Here is a 21,979-nt window from a genome sequence, read left to right on the forward strand (position 1 = left end):
CCACCCAGAAAACAGCAAGTAGTGTCTAGCTTCAAAGTTAACATTAAGCACATTCTCCCTCTGTAATTCTCCAAGCCACTCTTTCTAATTAAATGTACAATTATTTTAAAATGAATTCCTTTGGAGTCAACTCTGAAGTTTTGCTTGGTCAAGACCGTTGAGTTGCAACATCTTTGCCTCCAAAGATGCTCCATCAGGCTGTACTCCTCGCCTGGAAGGAGACGGCGACCGTTACACTGCCCAGGCACTGTTCATCCAAAATAAAGGTCATGTTGCCCAACCGAAACACAATAAAGAACTTCAGGCCCTGAGGGCTTGGGAACTCACCGAGACTGAATATTTCATGCCGTGCAGCCGCTCGCTACGGGAGAACTAATGGACGCGGTGCCTTTTAGCGCTGCTCCACGGGGCACGGCTGGTGGGGGGCGAGCGCCGGCCGCCAGCAAGTACCTCCAGGTTGGGCGAGCGCCTGCTCCAGCCTCCTTGGTTAAAAGGCTCTCAAAGACGCTTTATTTTACATGCACAAACAGAAAGGAAAGGGCCAAGTTATCGAACGGCAAAGAAATCAATAGCCTCCTGCAAGCCAGCCAGGAGGGCTCTCAGCTGCGGGAAGAAAATCCTTCCTGCCCACAGACCTGCCTCATGCTCCTGCACATCCTTTCCATATGAAACCTCCCCATCCCACCCTGAGGCTGGGACTTTATTTACAGCCTCAGCTGAGCCCCTGCGTCCTCCGGCTGGCTGCAGGCAGTCGCCTCCCCGCAGAGGGGACCCAGCTGCACCCCTCCATCCTTTGAGGGCTCGTTGCAGAGCTCCAAACCGAGCGGATAAACAGGGCTTCTCCAGGGCTCGCGGGACCGGCTTGCCCAAAGGGAGGCACGGGAGGCAGGCTCGCTTTGCAGAGCGCTTGTTGGAAATCTGGCCGGTTTAAACCATTTTGAACATGACACCGTAGCCCCCAGGGCATCAGGTGGTTGCAGCTCTCGTTTTTAGCAGGCAGCCAAGGCTGCGGGGTGCTGCGGTCCCTGGGACCCCCGAGCCGGAGCTCCGGGTCCCACGCTCAGAGCAGCACCACAAGCGTACAGCCAGCAGTTTCCACTGCCCTCTACTGGATCATCCCAGCCCATCCCTGCACCCAAATCACCCTTTTTTTTCCCCCTCCCTTTTCCCCCCTCAGTGCTGCTAGTCTTGGTCCAAGTATCTGGCTGCATCAGGCCACGGGGCTTAAGCCCATCTGCAGGGGCCCCCCAGGGAAGCTGGGGAAAGCCTTGCATTTGGATGCCCTGCCAAAATAGCCCATGTCCTCTGCATCCCACAGGCTTCAGTTTGGGGCCCTCCCCCGCATCCCAGACCAAAAAGGGGCTGCATGTCCTTGTAATATCCCTTTGTATTTTAGGACTTCACATTTAACTCCATTATCCCAACTGCCCCCATTTCTGCCCCAGCTAGAGCTGCTAGGTCTGCAAGCTCACAAGGAGCAGTATAGAAAATCGACGCTTCTATCTATATCTATCTTAAACGTGCTTTCCCCTGGCTGGGAGGGCTCAGGAGGTGGGAGACCACCGGGGCTGGCAGCTAGGACAGGCGCGGGCAGCAGCCCCCACTCTGCCGCAGGCGCTGGGGATGCTGGCAGAGCCAACACGCAGAGAGTCCACGATGCTGCCGCCACCACAGCCTCCCATGGGAATTGCAAATACTCCAGAAAGGAGAGAGGCTAGAGAGGCCCCTTAGCATCCTCCACCTCCTGGAGGAGGATGGAGGAAGGGGTCAGATCCAGCAGGGATGCTGGGGTTTGTGGTGCTGAGCACCTTCCCAAAGGCTTCGAGGGCCCCGAGGCAGTGCCAGCCACGAGATGGCAGTGCATGGCACGGCAGGATGCTGGGCGGCCAGCCCAAATCGTGGCCAGCGGGTCCACCAGCTTGCAAGCCGTGCCTACCCCTGCGCCGTGCCAATCCGCAGGCATGCCAGATTGTGAGCCATGCCAAACCATGGGCCGGGCCAAGCCGTGCAGCATGCCAGATAACGAGCCGTGCCAAACTGCTGGCCGCACCAGCCCGCTTTGGCTCCGACCCCAGATTTGCCGTAAGCCACAGGCTGCTCTCACTGCCCCGCGCGGACCCGCGTGCCTCCGCAACCCACCGGCTCCTTCCCAGCGCGCTGGGGGGACCCGACAGCGGCCGGATGCTACCGGGTTTCGGAGCATCCCGTCCCCAGCGCAGCAGGGCAGGAGGGTCCCCGCCGGCACCGGGAGGAAGGCGACGTCCGCTGCGCCCAGGGAGCCGGCAGGTAGACAGCAGCAGGCGCTCGAGGAGCTTGCACGAGCCGTTCCCAGGGAAATCAGGCCGGCAGCAGCCTTCTCCATCCGGGGAAGAGCCCGAAAACGGCAGCTCCAAAAGACTCAGCGTCAGGAGCCAGCGATTCCCCAGCCCGGAGGGTGGCCTGGGCCACATCGCCGGCTCCGCTCGGCCGGGGGGCAGCAGACCTAGCCCAGAGGCTGGAAGAAGGTGGAAAACTGAGGCCGGACGACGGCAAACACGGCCCGTGGTACCCAAGCTGGGCTCGGCTCCGCCAGCCGCAAGGGTGGACGCGGTGGCGGCAAGGTGACATGACCAAGGCCACGTGGGCGGGTGGTGCCGGAGCCCCGGTCCCTCCCGGGGCTGCGCTACCCCGCTCAGCACCCACGCGTCCCCGGGGAGCGCAGCCCCTTCCCCTTGCAACCTCAAGGCGCTTTGCGCCGCTCCTTACTCCATCCCCCCGCAGCAGCCTCCTCCCCCTCATTTCTCTGCCTTATTTACTATTTCTTTGACTCCCACCCCCTCTTTTGGGAAGAGCCAGACTTCCCCGTTGCCATGGAAGCCCTCCCCCCCTCACTTCTTCAAAGAGGTTTTCATCTGCTTCTTCATAAAAAAATTGCTATTTTTAGCACCGGCTTCCCCTTCTCCCCCTCCCCACCCTCCGCTCAGTTTCCCGCGCAACCGGCCCCCGAAAGCCGGGGTTCCTCCCACAGCTTCCCGTGGGCCAGCAGAGAGCTGCCCCATCCTCCTCCACGCTTCAGCCTGCGGCCCCCATTCTCAGCGGTTTCTCCCCCAAACCCTGCTACAGAGCAGCTGGATTTCTCTGCAGAGATTAAAAAACATTTCCTTTCCACAGAAAGGTCCTGAGAGCATCCAAAACAGCCACAGCTCTCAGCACCCCTGGTTGGGCTCCTTGGGAAAGGCCTCAAAGAGGGGCCAGAACGCCAGGCAGATCCAGAACGGAGCTCAGGAGCTCTTTGCACGGGGGCTCCTTTCCTTTGGGGGCACTTTCCTCCCAAACCGAGCTGGTTTGTTGGCATCTTCATCCCACCTGCAACAGATGGGGCTTGTCTCATCTATGCAGATGTATAAATCAAGAGGGGACTCGCTCTGGAAGACAGCTAGAGGAAGACTCCTTTCATGGTTTGATCACGGAAAAACAAAGACCCAGAAGAGGGTCCAACTCAATTCTTGGTATCAGCGTTGTCTACAGAGGAGCACAGGCAAACTAGTACAAACTACATAAAGGGTAACCTTAGTAGTCCTGGGGAGAGATATGATAGCAGGAAGGACAGCCAACAAACCTCCCCAAAGAAGGTTGCACCTCCCCAGCCTGCAGGAGCCCTTCTCCAGAGCTCCTCAGAAGAGCAACCTACTTCGACGGGGAGCTGCAATTTGCAGAAGACTCCCCCGAAAGAAAAATTCCCCCAAGAAGAAATCTAGATGGACGCCTTGAAGATCCCCGTCTGCTCTGCAAGCGGACTACCCGTACCCCCGTGCGGAGCTGGAATAGATGGGAAGCTTCTTCAGGGAGCTCATGTCTGCTTAAGAGCTAGGAAGCAAAGAGTGGGGAAAGGCAGTGGGCTCCCACTGCGGGGGGGAGTCAGCAGCATCTGGAAAAGTGTGCTACTACCAGAGCAGCTAATTTAGGCCTCGTTAGCACGGTTTGTGAGAGAGGAAATATCATGTATGAGATTGACCCACGGAGCTGGGAGAGCCCCAGAAAAGACCCAGCCGACGAGGCCAAGCGTGGAGGCGGGTGCTGAGAGCGAGCAGGGCTTCGCTCCCGGGGAGGTAGGAGAGCTTGGAAAAGAGAAGGGGAGCAGGATAAAATCCTGAGGGCTGCCGAGATGGTGACGAGGAAGCGATTAATCATTATTTCCTCATAGCACAAGAGGTAAATGGCACCCAGGGACATTTCCGAGCAGCAGATTTAAAGCCAGCAAACAAAGGGCTTACTGCACACGTTGCATCGTGATGCTGCGAGACGCGTCGCCGGAGGCTGCTGGTGCCGCACGGTCTTCCCAAATCCTTTTTTTCTGGGCTATGCTGAATTTATGAGCCCCAGCGCAGAGCTCCCCTGTAGCAGATCTCTATGCTGCTCCGCAGGCTTTCTGCAGCGTTACTGCCAGAGCAGCATTTACCCGCTGCTTTTTATAATCTGCAGAGGTCCAACATGAGACACCCTGTTTTCACATCCCACCACCCTGGATGGAGCTACATCCCCTGCTCTTTGGGCTGTTCTTCTTTCCAAAAGGAAAGGAGTTAGTAAAATTTAAAAAAATAATAATAATAAAAATCCTGAGATCAGCTCTCAGCCACGAGCACATCCATTCCCTCTGCAGCACTTTGATGCAATGTCTCCTCCACCAGTTTTATTGCCCCAGGCAGCAGTATGGGCTTCTCCACTGGAAACGCTGCCATGGGCATCTCAAAACCCAGGTTCACCCCTGGTGCCCAGGGGAGATTAGGCACGGGCATACTGCACGCTGCTTATCGCGTAGCCAGCCCCTGCACCCAGCTGGTTTGGGCCGCAGGGGTTCACATCACCTAGAAAGCCAAGCCACATCTCGAGCTTTAAGACATCCTGGTTTTCACAGCTGCTGAAGCACCTCCCCATTTAACTGCAAGCTGCACATCAACCAAAACCCATGCGCTGCGCTGCCCCAAACCTCAAAGCCACCCACATCCCGGGGACAGGAGACTCGCGAGCCATGCTCCTTGGGGGCGGCTGGTCCCCACGCCAGCTCCCCAGCGGGCCACACGCTCGAGGAAAGCCAAAACTGCACAGACCGAGCCTGTCTGACATTGCTTTGAGAAACCCAAGAGCCCTGAAAAGGCAGAAGTCAAAACGATCAGAAGCTGAGAGATGGAGGCAGAGTGCAGACGCACAGGGAGCCCCACGCCGCCCGCACGGGCCGAGGGTCAAACAAGATGATTTGTACAACACAAGAAGCCGAGCATCCCTGGCACTGCTGAATTCCCCCATTTAAGACCTGCTTTCTGCAGCCCAGGGCAGGCACAGGCTGCCTCTCTGCTCCCCATCCCATTAGTTGCCCGAGCCCCCAGCTTAGCACCTTGAGCCTCCTACCAGGTCCCCCTGGATTTCAGCCCCACAAAAGGGATTTGCAAGACACCCAAGTCACTGCAGGGAAAAGCCTCTGCAGCCACAAGAGCCCCCATGCTCAGCCAGCAGCGTGGAAAGCCCCCCTTGCACAAGCCCAGTCTCCAGCTGGGGAGCACTCCCAGCCTTGTCGTGCAACCACCAAAAACCCACCAGCAAGGCCAGGCTCCAAAATAAAACCCATCAGACCCAAACCAGGCAAACAGGGACTTGCTTTCCCTCTTCTCCATTTTCACCATCAACAGCATTTGCATTTGCAGTTCAAGCCTTCCTAGCACCATCTCTAATCCTTTACCCCGCCGTCTGGATCCCAAACCAGCCCTTGCCTTCCCCACACTTCCCCAGGCTCCTACCACTCACCTCAAATCTCAGGCCAAGCTGGGTTTTTGGCCTCTTGCTTTTTAAATGACATCCGTGACTACCAGAGACAGGTGATGCAAAAGCAAGAGGAACGGGAAAATCACTTTTAGCTGGTCCTGGAGGTCCTCACACAGCCGGTCTCTAACTGCTTGCAGCTTGCCGAAGCGACGCTGGCTACAGCTGCGGCAGATTAAACGCGGCTTGCAGTATCGTAACTTGTTTTTCCATCCTTCTCTTACTATTCAGTACTTTTAAGGCAACTGGTAACACAGAAGCCCTGACGCTGTCTGGCCGCGTCTGCTTTTGGGCGAAGCTCAGAGATGCGGTAGGCAGCTTAGGTGGCAGAGGACAAGGTTTCCGAAACGTCCGTCAGGACATTGGAAAGGGGAAGATTTTGGCCCCCTCTAAAGAAGTTTTACTCCCGGGAACTGCAGCAAACTTCAGTTTTGTTTCCTTCCGAAAAAGGCGAGGTGAGGCTGCGCGGGGGACGTAGCATCTCAGACCTCCTCCTCTGCTCGCGCTGCGCAACGCCAACATCTCCCCCCCTCCCGCCTTTCGTTTTAAGCCCACCTCGTTACAACACGCAGCACACGGGCAGGTTTTAGCCATTTTATTGAACCTGGCGTGTGAAATACCGTTTGTAAGTTCTAATGAAAAAACGTTACAAAAATAAATTCGACATCAGGTTAAAAAAAAAAAAAAAAAAATTCCACGCAACCAGACAAAATCGCGCGCATTCGCCGGGGACCGACGGAGTCCACGCCGCAACGGCAGGACGCCACGGCTTGTTTCGGCGTCGCGCCGGTATCGAAAGAACAGGTTTAAGCACGGCTCACAGGCGAGACGGGAGCTAGGAGGACATCAGGGCCACGAGACCGCAACGGGACGCCTGCAGCGCGGCTCAAAGCACGCGTAGCGCCTGCCGTGCCCGCTGACCAGGGAAAGCAAAGTCCAAATTATATCCAGCCATCTCAGTCGGAGGAAGACAGCGTGAAAATAGCTTGCCTAGTAGCTGATGGGAAAGGAAAAAAGAGGAATTACTTCCGCATTGGACATCAAAGGTGGTCAGGTAGCAACCTTCCCCCCCTTGCTCTACAACATTTTGGGACTCCAGGCCACCAATTAAGAAAGCTCAGATGCTAAATTCAGCCATGGGAACATCTCCCAGGTGATTTTCCTCCCTGAACGCCGGCTTAGGTCCACGCAGACGTAGTTTGCTGGCGTCGCTTTATCCAGCGTTGCAAGACCTGAGCACGCGGAGTGGCCAAAGAGAACAACGAAAAAACAATATGTCCCCTCAATTCCTTCGTTTTAGAAGCCGTCGGAGAGAAAACGGTATGTTACCATCAAATATCCCGTGCCATTAAAGCCCCCTGCACGCCCTTGGGCTGTCGCTTCGGCAGTCCGGTTTTGCCCTGCCCCTAAAAGCGTCGCCGCTGCCGGGAGCTCCCACGGCTCGAGCGCCTGGGGCAGCCCGGCTCGGCAGCGCCCGAAACGCCGTCGGGCGCCGGGGTGGCCTGCAGCGTTCGCAGGGGACGGCAGCCCCGGGCAGACGCGTAGGCGGTCGGCCCCGGCAGAGCGCGCGTAGCGCCCAGGCTGGGGGCGGCTCTCAGGACTGTCAATGAAGATGAGCAGCCTGCGTTCAGAGGACCGGGAGAACGAATACACGCGGTTTTTCTGCTCTTCCCTTGATGTCGGCCGCAATCAAATCCCTCCCTTTTTTTTTTTTTTTTATGAATCGACTGGATGCGTTTTCAATTTGCCTTCCCTCGCCAGAGCCAGCCGGCTGTTCAGCACGGCGCCTGACGGCGCCTCTGCCGCTTAGCCCCGAGAGGCGCGAGGCTACGCGCGGCATCGCGGCGGCACGTACCGCGCGCCGGACCGACAGCTTAAGACTTAGGGAGCGCTCGGCTCCTTCGAAAAAAAGCACACGGACGCTTTCGAGCGAGCGAGCGGAGGAGACCCGAGAGCGCGGAGGACGCCTCGAAGGCGCTCCCCCAACGGCGGGTTCCCGCGCCGACCCGTGCCACGACGGGAACGGGGTTGAAACGCCGCACCGTTTCTCGCTCCGTCGGGTGGATGCGCTGCCGGCCCGGGAAGCGCGGAGCAGCGGACGGCGCCGGGTTGAGCTTCGCTGCCGGGACGTGGCCTTTCAGCTGCTGGGACCGCTCCGGCTCACGCGCCCCCAAGGCGATGGGAAAGCGAGCTTTTTTTCCGACCATCCTAGAGAGACACTTGCACAAAGTTTAAGCGCGTTGGAAATGCAGGAGGCATAACTCCGTTACGCACCCGGGCCATAAAAAAACTCGCCGTAACACCAGCGAAAAATAAAAACAACTTCAGTGCTGATACGTTCTACCCTCCCCGTTGCAAGAGCTACTGTGTAATGTTCCCAAAGAAACTAAATCTAACACCTCTGGGACCCGGGCTTCCCAAGCATCCGGCCTGGGTTGCAAGCCAGAAAATCAGTTTTCCTCCTGCCACGGTGCAGCTGCGGCGGGATCCCGCCGCGGGCGACCGGACGCGCAGGGGCAGGAGCAGCCGAGCTGGGCGATGGTGGATCAGACCTTAACCGGACGCTCGGGCTGTTTGCAACCCAAACCCACCAGCGCGGCAGAAAAACGCTGCCCGGGTTGGCGGCGCGAGACCGTTTCAGCCTTGCCGAAGCTTTCGCGCAGCCTCGGCGGCCTCGAGAGCCCCCGCGCCGCAAAGCTGTTAAACGGCAGGAAAGGCTGCAAATATTTTTGGTGCACGCGGAGGTTTCGGAGGCGAGATCTTCCCTTGGTGCACCAGTGACAACGGGGAAGCGGCCGCTGCTTGGGCATTCGGGGTTCGCGGGGCTGGAAACGGGCTCAGCCCTCCAAGCTTGACGGTTTCTACCAAGCTGGAAATGAATTCGAACAAGCCCAGGGAGGACTTAGACTGCCCACCGCTCGTGACAGCTTCTTCTGCCGAGCTACAAGCAGATCTGTAGCAAACCTAGCCCCAAACTAGGCTTTAGAAAACTGTTTCGTTTTGGCGCTGACGCCAAGGGCCGAGCCGGCGCGGAAGAGCTCGGTCCCCGGCGAGCGAGCGAGCGAGGATGCTGCGGCTCCCGCGCCGGCGGCGGAAGCCAGCGGAGCGACGCAGGCAGCGTGCAGAACAAAGCAGCCACCGGCGCGGGGGTGACGTACTTCCCTTTTATTATAGTATTAGGAACGAAATACTAGAACAGTCGCCCGCGGTGAAGTACCGCGTTAACAGGAGAGGCGGGAGCCGGGGCTCCGGCCAAACGAAGCGGGGACGCGATCGGCCGGCGTTAGGTTTTTATAGCTGTTCCGCACCGGGAAAACTCGGTTTTTCTTGAGTTTTTCGTGCAGTGATTCGGAAAGCAAGGCACAACTTGTTGACTGCTCGACACCGTTTTCTTCAGCATCCGTGGAGAGGGTGCTGCCTTGGGCGTGCCGCGCGGACTTAAAATAAATCACAGCCTTTGGTACAGAGCATACCTACTTACAAAGAATACGTACAGAAAAGTCAGGAAAACAGGACAGAACGTATTCGCTTCCCCCCGCCGAAAACTGCCGGCGTCATTTGAGAGGGGCACAGCGCGAGCAACCGTATTTCCCCCCACCCCGAGCAAAACATTTGGACTGCTTATTAGCAGCTCCGTTCAGCGTTTCCTCATTTCCTTTCTGCTTGCTTAATCTTTCAAGGGGTTTTTTGTTGTTGTTGTTGTTAGGTTGGGGTTTTTTTAAGCCCGAAATAACGTCCAAATGATTTCCACCTCCCATTCCTCCTTTTTCCTGGCTTTGTTCAGGCTCGTTATATTGCACGTGATTTGGAGATAATCTTCCGGCCGAAAAGACGTTCCCTTCTACCTAAGGCGCTTGTTAGAAAACGCGGACGACCCGTCGAAACGGCTTTAGCCCGGGAGGACCGCGGCGGCGCGAGGCCGCGGCACCCGGCCGGCCGGTCCCCGACGCGCTCGGCAGCAGCGACGGCCGCCTCCGGGACGCGTGCGGCTCCTTCCAAACGCTGCGTTTGCCGATCCGGCGCTGAGGCTCTTAAGTTTGCAACGTCTTCTGTTATCTGTGGGGGCAGAGCAAAGGACAGCTAAAGCACAGCCCGGTCTGGAAAACAAGCAACGCGTTGTTGGGGTTTTTTTTTTTTCCCCAAGGCAAAGGGGACCATAGTTCGCGTGCTCACCCCCTCGGACACCAATGAGAAGGGAAAATTTGCTAATTAAAAGCATTTCCCAAACTAAGTGCAATACAGGCTCTGGCTCTATTTAGAGCTAAAGATAGAAAAATTAAATTTCCATTAAATATATTCAAATTGGTAACTATTATCTGTCATTAACGGCACGTTCCAAACCCTATTCTGAATAATTAGCATGAAGGAGGGTTTTTTTTTTTTCCCCCTCACCAGGTTTCCATCTTAACCAAGCCGGTTTCGTTACGAGCCGATACGCTCCACGCGGCACTAAGCGACGGGCTGAGCTTACAAACGCAGCGTGCAGCGGGAAGGGGCTCGGCCCGGCTGCTAGCTGAACGCCACGAGATGCTCTGCCCCGCGTTTAAGGCACAACGTTACACAAGCGCTTAACCCCTCTCGTTTTCCCCCAAAAAACAGCCCAAGCCCTGCAGCGGATGCCGAAGCAGCAACCGCAGCCGGGCGGCCGTCTCCCCAACCGGAGCATCTTCCCGGCCGGAGCGGAGCCCGGCAAAACCCGGGCTCGTCCTGGCCCCCGCGCCGGCAGCAGCCCCTCGGCGGGCGTTTTTCAAGCGGCGCCTCCAAAATGAACGGATGGAGGTTTCATCAAGGATGCTCAACCTCGCGTTGGGGCGCACGCTGCCGAGAGGAGCGCTCCCACCGGATCAGGCTGCGCGCGCCGGATGCTTCGTTAGCAGCCGGTGCCGAGCGGCGGCGAGGACCCGCGGCGCCGCTCCGGAGCCCAGCGCGGATACGGAGCCCTGCCCGCCCGCAGCTCGCCCGTCGTCACAAAATAAAAACGCAACAACCCAGCCTTTTCCCGCCGGAGCAGAGCCGGCTTGGGGATACACAAGGTGGGAAGAGCCCCGCGGCGGCACCAGCTCTTGGGTAAAGAAAAGGAGAAAAGCAGGCGGAGGAAAGGGAGAGAAGTGGGATTTCCTGCGAGAAGCGAAGCAGCGCAGAGCTGGGGGGGGAAAACGAGCTTAGCGCTGCTTGCACGGGGCTCAGGCCGGCAGGCTGCTCAAGTACAGGCTTATCTTTAAGAGCCAGAAGGACTGCTCGTGCGCTTAAAGTTAAGCAGGGTTTATGCTGCATTGGGCTGGGCTTTCGAGGGAGATTACAGCCCTCGCACACGCACCTGCCCGGCAGGGAACGCGCTCCTGCTTTTCTGCAAATCGGTGGTAAAATTGCCAGCATCCTCCAGCATCATTATAGCATTACACAAAACGAAACCCAAATAGCGCCTTCCCCTGAGCGTCTGCGCGGGCCCGGCCCCGGGCAGAGCATTTGGGGAAATACCGTTCGGCTGCGGGCAAGGGCAGCGCGCGGGCTCTGCGAATGCAACGCCAGCTAACGCACGGGGCGCAGGCAAATCCACGAGCCGGAGCATCCGGCCGCATCCGCACCAGCCTGGAGCAGCGTTTCCAAACCAGCCTCCGGTGCTTTTGGGTCCCCAATGCCGTTTTCGGAAGCTGCGTATCACTGCGCTGGTAAAGGGGAAGAAAACCCAAATCCTCAAACTGTCCCGATGCCATTAGCTCCCTGAATTCACCAAGCAGCAGGGCAAAAAAAACAGATGCGTTCAACAGCTATTGCTGCTCCGGTTGCTGAAAGGCTCCAGCTGTGTTCCCGGAGGAAATTCCCTCCGTTCCAGCAGAAGCAGAGGACATTAACCAGCAGCCACCACCGCGAGACGTCTCGAAACCGGCCAAATGCATGAGTGCAGAGCTGGCGGAGCCGCGCGCCCGGCTGTTAATCTTGACCGTCCCTTAAGTCCCGGAACGGCTGGAATTCCAGGGGGCTGGAAAACAGCTCCCGCTGCGCCAAGTTTTTAAGCAATAAACAGGGCGACCTGCAAAAGGACGGGCCTGTCCGCCTGTCCCTGATCCCAAAAAATATGCTAGCACGGCTGAGACTGCTAATACAGAACTAACCACGAAGATGTAATTGCTGCCAGTCAGCACGGGTTTAGGGGAAATGCATCTTATCGTACTCCTATCACGTTAACTTGGGATCTCTTCTTACTGCATTCCAAGTTTGGCTGCTAAAGGGAAGTGCTTATGCAATAACCTCTTGTAAGAATTGGCCTCGCGTGACACTTTCGTTTGGAAAACGAAACCCTAAAGCCAATACAGGGCGCATGAAATGCCAGGAAAGCAGATGATTGAGAGATCGCCGAAAATAACTACAAACGCGGATCCATCAGCTTGCTTTCACGGGCTGGCAGGCCGGTTCGGCCGCGCTTTCGTTCCCGATCCACGCTCCACGCCGGCCCCGACGCTGGGACGGTGGGGTCGGTCGGCAGTGACGGGATGCGCCGGGAAGCGCCGTTGGCTACAACGAAACACAGAGCCGGCGGGAGAGGCTGCAGTTCCTCGCCGGCATCTCCCAAAGTCACCGTGCTGCAAAGTTGCCTGTTTTCACGGGCCGGTGGCAAGAATCCCCCTGCGCAAGAATCAACCCGCTACGCCCCAGCGCGTTCAGCTCGGTTTTTGCTACCGACAAGGAAACAGCAAATATATATTTTTCTGCTTTTTTTTTTTTTTTCCCCCTCCCCGGCAGGAAAAAAAAAAGCATCTTGGCAGGATGCTTTTGCAGAACGCGCGGCCGTCCTTGCTGTGCTCCGCTGCAACCTCCGGGCTCTCGCGAGCGCCAGCCCCCCGGGGCCGCAAGGAGCCGCAAGGAGCCCCGCTGCCGGCGCGCGGCTCAGCCTCCCCTGCTTCCGCTGCCGATCGAACCATGACACAACCCGAAAGGATTTTCCGTATCTGTCCGAAGCAGCTGGGGCTGGACAGCGTCAAAGGAAAACTAAACGGACTAACGCTCCCTGACAGCAAGGCAGAAGCTAGCTGCTGGCTTTTGCCGGTTGTCAGAGCTGCGCGTCCAACCCGGGGCCTTCCCGTGTGTGCAAAGATGCTAAAAATTAAGGGCAACCAATGTAGAAAAGCAGCAGACGTGCCAGAGCTTGTCGCTGCTCAGAAAAGCACCTGCAATACGAGGCCAAAGGAAATGAATCACCCCCAGAAACCCAGCAGAGCATGCTGTCATCTGCACGGCTAACCTAGAGGTCTTAACAGTAGCGCGCAACACGGTTGGGGAGAGATTATTTGAGCTATGAAAAGGGGAAGAGCAGTAATAGGTAGGATTTTAGCTGCTCCCAACCAGGGGGACGCCGAAGCTTCGGCTCGCAGCACTACGAGCCAGGTTTTAATTTGCTCGAGCGTGTCCCGATTCGGAAAAAGGAGGAAACCGATGCTGCCTGGAGGGGACGGTCACGCGCCGTCCTACTGCAAGGCCTCCTCGGCGGTGAAAACGATAAGAGGCAGAGGGACTGCCACGACCCGCGGGCGTCAGAGCCGCGTTTCCTCAAAGGCCGGACGGAGCAAACGCGGCGGCGGTGCAGTTCCCGCAGGGTTTCCGCGGAGCGTTCTGCACGGCGGTTTCGCCTCGCGCTCCAGCGGCGGTGATGAAACGGCTTCGGGTGCATCCTTCTTCCGCCGGGAGGAAAGTTCTCATGAGCAAAAAATGCGAGTTGCTTTAGCCCGGTGACAAATAACAGAGGCGCTGCAGCGCCGATGCCTTCCAAAGTGCAAACCAGCAGACACGCGCCCCCCGGTTCGGTGGGATGAATATCGCTTTCATTATTCGTTTTCCTGCTTGGGAAGCCAAGATCGGGTGTAAAAGGTCTCGATTGTGTCCCGGGCTCGACCGCAGCAAGGCCGGCAGGGTTCAGAGCAGCAAATGTGGCGCGATGGCCCCGGCTGGAGCCGAGCCAGGCGCCGCGGGCAGGCGCTTCTGCGCCTGGGCAGTGAGCTCGCTTGGCCGATGTTAAACAATATCTCTGCCTGTATATCTGCGCCGTTTCCTCTGCCCTAACGCCAGTCCTTTTTTTGCCCCAGGAGAGCTATAAATCGCCATGAAGCATCCTCCCTCCGGCTGGCACAGGTTTCTCTTGGCCCCGCACGCGGGTTTGGGGCCGGCGGGTCCAGCCGGGTGGTTGCCCCGGTCCCGGAGGGGCGGACGGGCAGCCCTGGGGGGCCGACGGCCGCTGCGGACCGCGCCGGCTCCTCCAGCCCGCCCGAGAGCCGCGAGCAGCCCCGGGCTGCCCCGTCGCTGCGGGAGCGTTACTTTGGGGTTTCTTCCCCGTTAGATCGTTTCCCGGACGGCCCCGGACGATGCTCTGAGAACTTGACAACTCGTCTCACATCAGCTCACCCATTTCCAGCTGGGAAAAGCCCCAAAACGAAGCTAAGAAACCTCCTACGATATCTGCCCGCTCTGCCCGGGCAGCGATTCCCGGGCCGGGACAATCCGGCTGCCTTCGGGGTCCCCCGCGCTCGAGCAGCCTCCAGCATATACGTGAAACTAGGGAAAACTAGGGAAAACTGGGAAACGCAGCAGCAGCCTGGCTACCTGCCTGTAACACATCCTCCAGCCGCACGACCGAGCCCGACGGGATCAGCCAGCCGGCCACATCCCCGCGCCGGACTCCCAAGCAGCCCCGGAGCGGGGAACGGCGCGGAAGAGCAGCGCCGGCCCCGCGGCAGCACAAAGAGCCGATAACACCCGGAAAAGTCCTGTTTTCCGCCTGCGCTGGCTTTGCGCGAGGGCTGCCTAGGCGGCTCCCCTTCTCCGTGCGCAGCACGAGACCTAAGGCCCGATGCAGTCATCCCGCTGAAATCCTATTTGTCTGGTTTTACTCGCGGGTCTGCAAGCCACCTAGTTTTTTGTTTGGGAAAAAAAAAAAAAAAGGCAAAACGGGGCGGGGGGGAAAAAAAAGCCTGGTCTCCAAGCAGGCTGGGCTCAGAGCCTCCGTGCGCTCACCCAAAGATATGCATATTTTAAAAGCTTGGCAGGAAGAGGGCTCCAAACTACACGCTTGAACCGATTTCTCTAAGCGCGCTCGCCCGCTGCAAGAGTCCCTTCCCCGGCGCTGGAAAGACGCTCCGTAGCCCGCAGCTCAGGGCCTCGGCGGCACCGGATTTGGGGAAAAAAATGAGGATAAGAGAAAGATTTCCTTTGTCAAGTGATGGAGCAGCAGTGACTGCCCGGGAGGAAACGTGACCCTCCTGGAGGCAGCGGGCATCCCCCCGGCCCGCACTCGCGTCTGCACCCACGGTCGGACGGCACCCCAACGGCGCTCACTGGGCTGCAAAACGGGAGTGTTTTGGACCGAAAGGCCAAAAAAAGGGCTGAAAAAGTGATGGCGTCAAGGCGGCAAGCCGAAGGGCGTCGCAGCGGTGCCGGAGCCGGCGTCGCTTGGTCTTGGCAGAGGAGGCGGGTGGAGGACAGAGGCACCACGAGGAGGAGGAGGAGGAGGAGGAGGAGGAAGATGAGGATGACGAGGAGGAGGAAGAGGAGGAGGAGGAGGACGAGGAGGAGGTTTCGGAGGGCACGGCGGCGGCGCCAGGCGGGGAAGCAACGCCAGCTGCCGCTCCGTTTCGGATCGCGATCGGAGAAGGTCAGGCAGGAGCTTGGCTGAGCGCCGCTGGCCCGCTCCAAGGCAAAGCCGCGGGCGCAGCCGCCCCGCTCGCGGGCTGCTCCTAAGGACAGAGCGGCTCGAGAAACGGCCTTTTGCTGCGCTGCCTTCCTCGCCGTCTCTCCCGTACGCTACTTTTCCTTGTGAATAAAACCAGTCTTGAGTCATTTCTGTCCCGTCCGGCACTCAAAATCAGGCAAGGGGGAGCCCTGAAAGCGAAGGAGCAGCCGGGCACGTGTCCGCACGGCTCAGCGAGCTGCAGACTGTACTATGCCACCTACACGCTAACGCGCGGTTTCCATACCAGCCCTGCCATACGTACAGCTGTCGCCGGGAAAAATCAGATGCAAAACTCATCTGCGAACCCTCCTGAGTGGGAGAGTGTTTCCACTGCTTTTAAACCCAAACCAGCCTGGTGCGTCAACTCTTTGGTAACAATACAGAAGCGAGAGCTCGTGGCGGGCAAAAGCATCGCAGCCTCCGCCAGGACGGGCAGAAGCGGGGCGAGAGGCACGGCGGGACAACCCAGCCAGGCCGGCGCGGGTGAAAACCCGCCGGGAGGTTATTCGGAAAAGGTCTCCCGGCTGCGGGTCCCACCTTTGCCACCCTGGAAAAGGCTGCCCGGGAGATGCGAGCTGCCTGCTAGCTCCCGCCGTGGCAAAGCTCCAGCACATCCAACTAATAAAGATTATTCGATCAGATCTTCAGCCTCTGTAAACTACTGCAGCTCCAATAAAGCTGTCAGATACCGTTAGCTGAGGAGCTGCCCCGGTGTTTTGCTCGGTTATAAGGGTTTTTTTTTTTTATTAACTGAGCAAGACAGCGGGGCTAAGACGAGGCTAAGGGCGAGCGTTACATGTTACGAATTGCTCTGATCCTTTTAAGTCTGGCTAAAATCCCGGCTCAGCTCTGATTTCCGCGCGGCCAGGATCTCCCCGGGACAAATCCTCCCTTTCTGCACGCTCGGCTAAACGTGTGACTCACCTCGGTTACGAGTCTAGTTGCTCTTTTGTTGGAAGAGGCATCTCCCGGCGTTCCCGCGCGGTTCGCTACAGCGAAGGAATCTGTTTGCACTTAGCGAGAAACCGCAGAGCAAGGGCAAAGGCGCGCCGAGCCGGAGAGGTGCGCGGCGCCCGAGCACCCGCGGCGCGGGGCCCTGCCTCCCCAGCCCGCGCCGCGAGCACCGGTCGGCCCTGCTCGCGGCGGAAACGCCGCCAGCAACCTTTTCAGCGGAAGAAAACGGGGCTGCCAAGAGCCGCGCGGCTTTGCCGCCCCTTCTGCCCGCCCGGAGCGAGCGACGGCGAGGGGGGGAAAAGCCGGTTAATCAGAGGAGACATAGGGTGTTGTTGCACTCCACCCAACAGGCGCATAAATACATGAGGGCAGCCCGGTCGGATGCAAAACTGGGCAAGACATCAGGTCCGTCCCAAAAAAGCAATGGTACCTTAGGAGGCGTTAAGCGCCGCGGGCGAAGCTCACCTGCTCCTGTCTGACGTCCCGCGGCCCCGGGCGCGTAAGGAAGGATGAAGCGGGCATGGTTTCCCCCGGCGGGGTTTGGGGCACTTTGCAATGCTGCTCTTTACGGCTGCGTGGGTTTCCCCCGCGGTTTGGAGAGGTTGGCGTCGCTGGGCGGCAATCCCCGGCTCGGCGCCGCTCGCGCTCGCACGTGGGTCGGCCGCTCGGGCTCGGCGGGCGCTTGCGTTTGCATCGAGAGACGCCGCTTCCCAAATCGCGTCGCCGGGGCGGCCGGGGCGAGGTGGACTTTTGGCGTGCTTATTGCCTACAAACGGATGCGGCGGGGGACGTGGACCGAGCGGGACGGTCGGCGGGCCGGGCAACGGGTGCGGAGCGCCCGCCTCGGGCCGGCACCCGCTCCGCGCCGGCGTCGCGGCCGTCCCGCGGGAGCTGGAAGCGTCTGGAAGGGCGGCTGCGGGAAGGGCACCCGCCGAGGGGGCTGGCAGCCGGGATGCCATGACAACCTTCGGGGGTTTCCCAGGAAACCGGGGTCGCCATGGCAACTGCATCACTCCGGTCCGAATTAGCAACTTCCGCTGCAAGGCGCCGTCGGCCGCTTTTATCTCCTGGCGATGAAGCGGCCGCCGCTCCCGCGACTGCATCGCAGCCGGGCGGAAATCTCCCGCGGGTTCGGGTGCCGAGCGCGCCGCCGCCGCCGCCAGCCCCGGCTCCGCGCCGGCACCGCTCCCCGCGCCCCGGGCTCTCGCCGCGAGCGTTAAATCTTGCGCTTTCGTCTCCCCCTGCCCCGTGCTCACGCTCGCCGGGCGGACAGCAATTTTCTGTCGGATGCAATAATCCCGTAGGGTTGCAGGGGAAGGGAGTTAGGAATAGAAAATGAGGAATTTTTTTTTTGTTTCTTCGTGCTGTTTAAATCAGAAGTGATTACACTCGCTCTCCGGCCAGATTAGAATTTCAAAAAAGATCTAGAAGGGGAGAAAAGGGAATCTGGGATGCGCCCCTAATGGCACACCACATGTTTCGATATTAAGCATCATTTAACAATGTGGTAACAGAGACTCTTTGCAAAATTAAGCGGTCGTTTTCCTCCCAACCCCCATCTCCTTCCAACGAGCTCCGCAACATGTTTTTCTCGTCTCCCCACCCAACTCGCGGTTGCTAATCCAACAAGTGAGCTTATGTGATGGAAGGGAAAACAGCTACACACTGCCTTTAGGGAAGGGGGAGGACAAAAACAAAACAAAACAAAACAAAACAGAAGCCAAGCAAGACGTCCCCAGAAAGGAGAAAACAAAAGCAGCCCTGCCACACGTTGCAGAACAAACACCTGTTTCCAGGGTGAGTGTGTTTTGCCTTCGTCTTCCTCGCCTTTACCCTTTACCCGTCCTCTTTTCTTCGGAGCATTTTAAATCCTCCTTTTTATGATCGATAGAAAGGAACAATCTAAAAAAAAAGGAAACGTATAAAACCAAGGGCACACACGGACCGACGATGGTGCATGTTCCACACAACACTGAGTACACAGTCATTTTGCATTATTATTGTTGTTGTTTTGCAACGCAGCCTCAGGGTTTTGTTTGTTTGTTTGTTTGTTTGTTCTGTTTTGTTTTTAAACGTCCGTAAAGATCTTTTTGATGTTCACACAGTTGGGATTGTTTGTGGTTGTGCAGTTGCCTGTCTTAAAGGTAGCCTGTTTGAATGCACTGTGGTTGATGCCCCCTTCTTCTATCACCATGTACTCCGACTTGCTGAGGGTGGAATTGCTGCGAGCCTTCCTCATTTCCTCGGTGGACGAGAGGTGCTGGCAGCTGCCGACGTGCATGTACTGGGCTTGCTCCTCACCTTCGGTCTCCCGGTGGTAGAAATAGTTGAAATTGGAGACGATGACAGGCACAGGGAGAGCAATGGTTAGCACCCCCGCGATGGCACAGAGAGACCCCACAATCTTGCCCCCGATCGTGATGGGGTGCATGTCCCCATAGCCCACTGTGGTCATGGTCACCACTGCCCACCAGAAGGCGTCGGGGATGCTACTGAAACCCGAACTGGGGTCATCGGCCTCTGCGAAGTAGACGGCGCTGGAGAAGAGGATGACGCCAATGAAGAGGAAGAAGATGAGTAAACCCAGCTCCCGCATGCTGGCCTTGAGGGTCTGCCCCAGGATCTGCAGCCCCTTGGAGTGCCGGGAGAGCTTGAAGATGCGGAAGACCCTGACTAGGCGGATGACTCTAAGGATGGCTAAGGACATGGCTTGCTGGCCGTTCCCTTGCCTCTCGGCCAGCTCGGTGCCCAGCGTGATGAAGTAGGGAATGATGGCCACAATGTCAATGATGTTCATGATGTTCTTGGAGAAGGTGGCCTTGCTGGGGCAGGCGAAGAAGCGGACGAGCAGCTCAAAAGAGAACCAGATGATGCACAAAGTCTCCACCACAAAGAAAGGGTCGGTGAAGGACGACACCATGGAAGCAGCCGAGGACGAGGAATTGGTGAAGACATCAGGTGGGAAAGGGCCACCACCCGTCCCAAAGGTCCCCCCGGTTCCCTCATAGTCGTGATCATCCCTGAACTCAGGCAGGGTCTCCAGACAGAAGATGACGATAGAGATGAGGATGACCAGGACAGAGACTATGGCGATGCCTCGGGCCGGCCCAGAGCTCTCCGGGTACTCGAAGAGGAGCCACACTTGGCGCTGGAACTCCTTGTCGGGCAGCGGCCTCTGCTCCTCCCGAATGAAGCCCTCGTCCTCCCGAAACTTCTCCATGGCCTCCTCCCCCAGCTGGTAGAAGCGGATCTCCTCGGAGAAGATGTCGATGGGGACGTTGACGGGCCGCCGGATGCGCCCGCCCGACTGGTAGTAGTAGAGGATGGCGTCGAAGCTGGGCCGGTTGCGGTCGAAGAAGTACTCGTTGCGGAGCGGGTCGAAGTAGCGCATGCGCTTGCGCGGGTCGCCCAGCAGCGTCTCGGGGAACTGCGCCAGCGTCTTGAGCTGGGTCTCGAAACGCAAGCCCGAGATGTTGATCACCACCCGCTCGCAGCACTCGTGCTCGCCGCCCGCGGCGGGGTGCCCGGCGGCGGCGGCGGCGCCCGGCGGCGGCGGCGGCTGGTCGTAGCGGTCGCCGCCGAGCAGAGGGTGAGGATGCTGCGGCTCCTCCGGCAAGGGGTCGCCGCCGCCCCCCGCCACCACCACCGTCATGCTGCCTTCCTCCGCCTCCTCGCCCTCGTCCTCCTCTTGCCGGGCGGCGGGCGGCTGCTCGCTGTAGCCCAGGTTGCGGTGGCTGCTGGCGGCGCTGCCCCGCGGGGGCCGGCCGGCCGAGGAGGCAGCCGGAGAGCGGAGCAAGCTCAGGCGCTCGTCCATAAAGGTGGGGGAGAAGGGGTCGGGCAGGACGGAGGGGAAGGAAGGAAGGAAGGAGGCGGCGGCGGCGCCTCTTCTTCTTCCTCCTCCTCCTCCTCCTCCTCGTCCTCCTGCGGGCGGAGAGGGAGAAGCAACCGCCCGACTCCTCCGGCGCCCGCTGCCGCTCTGAGCAGCGGAGGCTCCTCTCAAAAAATCCGCCCCCAGCCCTGGCGCCGCCTCGCTCGCCGGAGCCACCCCCAGCAGCGCGCCCCGGCCGGCCGCGGCCCCCCGGCCCCCCCGGCCCCCCGGCCCCCGCGTCTCCCCTCCGCGGCCGCCGGTCGCGCGGGGGGAAGAGTTTTTTCCTGGCAGCGGCGCTGCCTAGAAGGAGTTTTCCTGCTTTCCCCCCCCCCCACCCCGGGGGGAAAGCCAAAATGTGATTTATTTTTTTATTTTTTAACGCCGGCGCTTCGGCTCTGCCTGTCCGCTGCGGGTCACCGTTTCGGGGACGCGGCTGCGGCTAACGGGAAGCAGAGACAGCGCCTCAGAGAGCAGCCAACAGTTGTTTTGAATCAGCATTTCAGCTACAGTCGGAGGGATTTTCTTTTCTTTTCTTTTCTTTTCTTTTTTTTTTTTGCATAGGAGAGAGGTTGAGACAGAGCGTGCGTGTGTGTGCGCGTGTGTGCCTGTGCCTCCCCGCAGCCAAACAAGCGGAGGAGCGAAGCGCAGTCGGATCGCAGCTGAAGGCAGTCGCAGTCTGAAACGCAGATCTGCCTTTCAGCGTTTCCCCCCCCCCTCCCCGAGCCAGCCAAACGGCTTTTCATTCCCCCCCCCACCACCTCCTTGAACTGATCTTATGCAAATCGATCAATTTTGATGAAAGGGTTTTTTTTTTTTTTAAAGGGAAAAGCCTCCACCGCGGCGACCAGCACCCAGCACGGCTCGTGCAAACGCTCCGGCCCCGTGAGATTTGCCCCCAGAGCTCTCCCCAACCCACCCCTCGCTCTCCCAAAGCCCTCTAATCCCAAGGCACGTGCCAAACAGGGCTTGGGCAATTCAGGGAATTACCCGCTCGGGAAGAAGCCCGGCCACGAGGCTCAGGGAGGTGTGAGAGGTCCGACCGCGCCGCCTTCCCTGCGTCGCCCGGGTGGTCCCGCTGCGAAGGAGGTTAGAAGCGCTCCGGCAGATTGGAGCCCCACTCCGGCTTATTACCGCGGTTATTTTTAACTAGAACAGCCTCCAGAAGGTAGGGAGAGAAACAGATGAAAAGATCAAACTTATTTATGCTTTAAATTAGCAACAAGCTGCACAAAATATACAAAGCCATAAAAGAAGCCAAGCACGGGGGAAAATCAACACTAAACAGCGCCGCCAGAGCTGGCTCCGCACCGGGCGCGGGAACGCCGGACCGACGCTGGCAGAGCCGACGCGGGGAAAAAAACCCTTTGTCCCAAGGCATCAGCGCCCACCCGTCAGGTTTCCCAGGAATTAGGCACACCGAGGGGGTCCCGCTGACAAGGTGGGCCTCCCACGCGGCGCCGAGGCCAAGCAGAGCCTTTGGCTAAGCCGCCCGTGGCGGTTGCATCTCCCAAAATCATCCCTGGTGCTCTTTCCGGACAGCATGCCCAGCATGGCAATTTTTTACACCACCAGGAAAATTGCAGGCTCCCCTGCGAAGACGGTCCCCTGCGATCCTGCTTGCACGGGGACGTGCACCTTGCCATGGA

The 21,979-nt window shown here is 58.7% G+C and overlaps 1 protein-coding gene across 3 annotated transcripts; it reads right to left on the reverse strand.

The window, feature by feature from the left end:
- Positions 1 to 5,072: 5,072 nt before the first annotated feature.
- KCNA3 (potassium voltage-gated channel subfamily A member 3) lies at positions 5,073 to 20,438 on the reverse strand. 3 transcript variants are annotated; one of them, XM_068918063.1, is made up of 2 exons: positions 16,931 to 20,438; positions 5,073 to 6,790 (listed from the first exon to the last, which is right to left on the reverse strand). In XM_068918063.1, the coding sequence occupies exon 1, from the start codon at positions 20,277 to 20,279 to the stop codon at positions 18,534 to 18,536; it is 1,746 nt and encodes a 581-aa protein (XP_068774164.1). In that variant the 5' UTR covers positions 20,280 to 20,438; the 3' UTR covers positions 5,073 to 6,790; positions 16,931 to 18,533. The 3 variants fall into 3 exon arrangements, with proteins under 3 accessions (XP_068774164.1, XP_068774165.1, XP_068774163.1); XM_068918064.1 differs by lacking the exon at positions 5,073 to 6,790 and adding an exon at positions 8,944 to 9,849 and having other exon boundaries at positions 18,252 to 20,438; XM_068918062.1 differs by lacking the exon at positions 5,073 to 6,790 and adding an exon at positions 8,944 to 9,849.
- Between the last annotated feature and the right edge of the window lie 1,541 nt (positions 20,439 to 21,979).

The sequence above is a fragment of the Struthio camelus genome, chromosome 24 (genome assembly GCF_040807025.1).
Source record: "Struthio camelus isolate bStrCam1 chromosome 24, bStrCam1.hap1, whole genome shotgun sequence".
In the NCBI taxonomy this organism is placed as follows: Eukaryota; Metazoa; Chordata; class Aves; order Struthioniformes; family Struthionidae; genus Struthio; species Struthio camelus.

What these genes read in the sequence shown, in the direction of transcription:
- KCNA3 (XM_068918063.1), bottom strand. Translation starts at nt 20,279, where the DNA reads ATGGACGAGCGCCTGAGCTTGCTCCGCTCTCCGGCTGCCTCCTCGGCC.